This window comes from Blennius ocellaris (genome assembly GCF_963422515.1).
Source record: "Blennius ocellaris genome assembly, chromosome: 13".
NCBI lineage: Eukaryota > Metazoa > Chordata > Actinopteri > Blenniiformes > Blenniidae > Blennius > Blennius ocellaris.
Window position 1 is genome coordinate 25,287,328 of NC_137662.1, and position 2,500 is coordinate 25,289,827.

Sequence of the window (2,500 nt, forward strand, 5' to 3'; positions counted from 1 at the left end):
ACACTCCAGCAGCTGTCCTCTGACCCGGTGGACGTGTCCTCCTGTCCAGTGTCTCCGCGCCATGCTGAAGCTGATGTCAGAGTGTTGGGCTCACAACCCCGCCTCCCGCCTCACCGTCCTCCGGGTGAAGAAGACTCTGGCCAAGATGGTGGAGTCACAGGACATCAAGATCTGACCTCCTCCTGCACCTCCTCCTGCTCCTCCTGCTCCTCCTCGCCTCCAGAGGAGGAGCTAAAGGACCCGCTTCAGGGCTGAACTGTGCTCCTCCTCCTCCTCCTCCTCCTGCTGCACCTCCTCCTCGCTGGGTTTGACGCTTTCTGTGAAAGCCGAACGACAAGATGAGACGACGACGTTTGGAGGAGCTGAAAGGGGGCGGAGCTTCGGATACTCGTCGTACATAAACTTGTTATTAAAGGAGCCACTTTGCTCCTCCTCCCTCTTCACCTCCTCCTCCTCCTCCTATTTCAGAAATGCCAAGTTATTTTATGTGTCCCCCCCCCCCCCCCCCCCCCCCCCCGTTTGGGAAATGCCAAGTTATTTTGTATGTTGACTTCCTCCTGCCATATTGAAATGTATCTCACTCTTCCAGTAACTATAAAGAGAAAAAGGTACTATAATTATTATTATTATTATTATAACATGAACTTTACTGTGTACAGAAGTTGTTGCCGTGGTTACCGCGCCTCCTCCGGACAGACGAGGAGTCGCCGCCTCAACGTGTGCCGTCCTGTTTGTCTCGTATCGCACGTTTGATTGACAGCTGATTGGAGGAATCTGCTCAGTGGGCGGAGCTTCAAATAAGAACCGATTCACTGAAGCTTCACAACTTTACTTAGTTTTTGTTTTTTTGTTTTTTTAAATAACTGAACTCCCACCGAAATATTAAAGACACTTAGTTGTTAAAACGTGGTTCAAGTCGTCGCCACAAAAAAAGCTAACCGCTAGCTGGCGGAACACTTCCTGGAAATGGCGAATAAAATTTTGGGCCCAAGACGTTCATGTAAAAACTTGTTTTTAAAGCCACAAATACAAACGTAGTTTCTAATATTAGCAGCCAATAGCGTCGCCAACTGGTCCTCCGGCTTTGGCTCCGCCCACTGAGGTTCGCCGCGTCCAATCGGATGGTTTCTGAGCTCAAAGTGAGATTAATGTGTATCCTTCATTTATTCTGGAATAACTGTTGGTGAGGAAAACAAGCAAAGCAAACAGGAAGTGGGGAGTGTGAGGGGGGCGTGGCTCTGTGTGAAGCCCGCCCACCAAGCGACTGGCGCGTGTGTGAAGATTTCACCTGTAACGTTCATCAGATAAAGAAAAATTTTAACGAGGAAACTTTGATCCCAAGTTTTATTCTGGATTCAGAACAAAGAAAACCTCAAATTTTAAATTAAAATTTTTCTCAAGTGAAAAAAGAAATACGTTAGTTGATTAATTAACTCCACATTTTGGTTAGATTTTATCAGAAGAGATGTAGTTTTAAATTCAAAGTTTTATTACAATTTGTCCTGAAAAAGGTGATAAATTTGTGTATTCCGTCTTGTGTAGATGAAGTGTGCTGTCGCCCCCTGCTGGTCGTCCCTCACCGCCGCTTTGCTTTGACTTTGGTTCGTCGTCACTATTTAAAAAAAAAACATCGCACTTTTTAACGAGGTTTTTTTTTTTCTTCGTGCGTTTTCTTCCTCAATAAAGGTAATTTAGGAAATCGCTCTGCGTTCTTAGCGTAGCTTAGCACAAGCCGTTAGCTCAATGAGCTAGCACGTTACTTTGATCTGGATTGACGCTAACCGTTTCCCCCCGTCGCTGCCTTTGTGCTAAGCTAGGCTAACGCGCGAAGCTAGCGCTCGTACGTCCGCTGCTCCAGAGCGCCGACGTGGCGGTTTGGCGCGGGTGAGCAGGAAGAATCTGTTCAGTTGTTTTGGTGCCTTATGAGTTTACCAAGGAAATGAAAACTCTGTATTCAGTCTGTCCAATGTACCGATTTTTAAGTAAATAACCTTATTTTAGTACACAAACTGTGGCGTGCGCCTCCTTCTTCCTCTCTGACTCACATCATTTGTTTTTATCCCCCGCCGTGGCCGATAGGCCCCGAAGGGGCGTCTTGAAACAGTCTCCGTACGTTCGAACGTTTCTACCTATATCTCGGCAACCCCTGGGCCCACAGTGACCAAACTTCACATGTGGATACATCTCAGAGGGGGAAGGGATACTATGGTGACCTTGACCTAATTTGCATATTAAGTAGGTCACAGGGTCACGAAGTGCTTAAAAAACACATTTTGGGCTCTGGAGGCCTAGGTTTTTGAGCTAGGGCTCTGAAATTTTAATCGCACATGATACACACTCCAGGGATAACCTCCAGTACACCAAGTGACCTGACCTTGACCTTGAAGATTGGTAGGGGTCTGAAGTTTGCTCGTCATGGTTGCACAATACATGTATTTTCATATAAACATTTCTCCTCATTTCTCAGCAGCTCCTGGGCCCACAGTCACCAAACTTCACA

The 2,500-nt window shown here is 46.6% G+C and overlaps 1 protein-coding gene across 1 annotated transcript in view; it reads left to right on the forward strand.

Annotated features, from left to right (window-relative positions):
- The window catches only part of LOC308138509 (bone morphogenetic protein receptor type-1A-like), an 18,322-nt gene extending 16,319 nt beyond the window's left edge, over positions 1 to 2,003 (forward strand). Inside the window, exon 14 of the mRNA XM_080507646.1 lies at positions 50 to 2,003. Coding sequence (XP_080363772.1) covers positions 50 to 175 — 126 coding nt within the window. The 3' untranslated portion in view covers positions 176 to 2,003. The remainder of the gene's footprint in view (positions 1 to 49) is intronic.
- Positions 2,004 to 2,500: the final 497 nt, after the last annotated feature.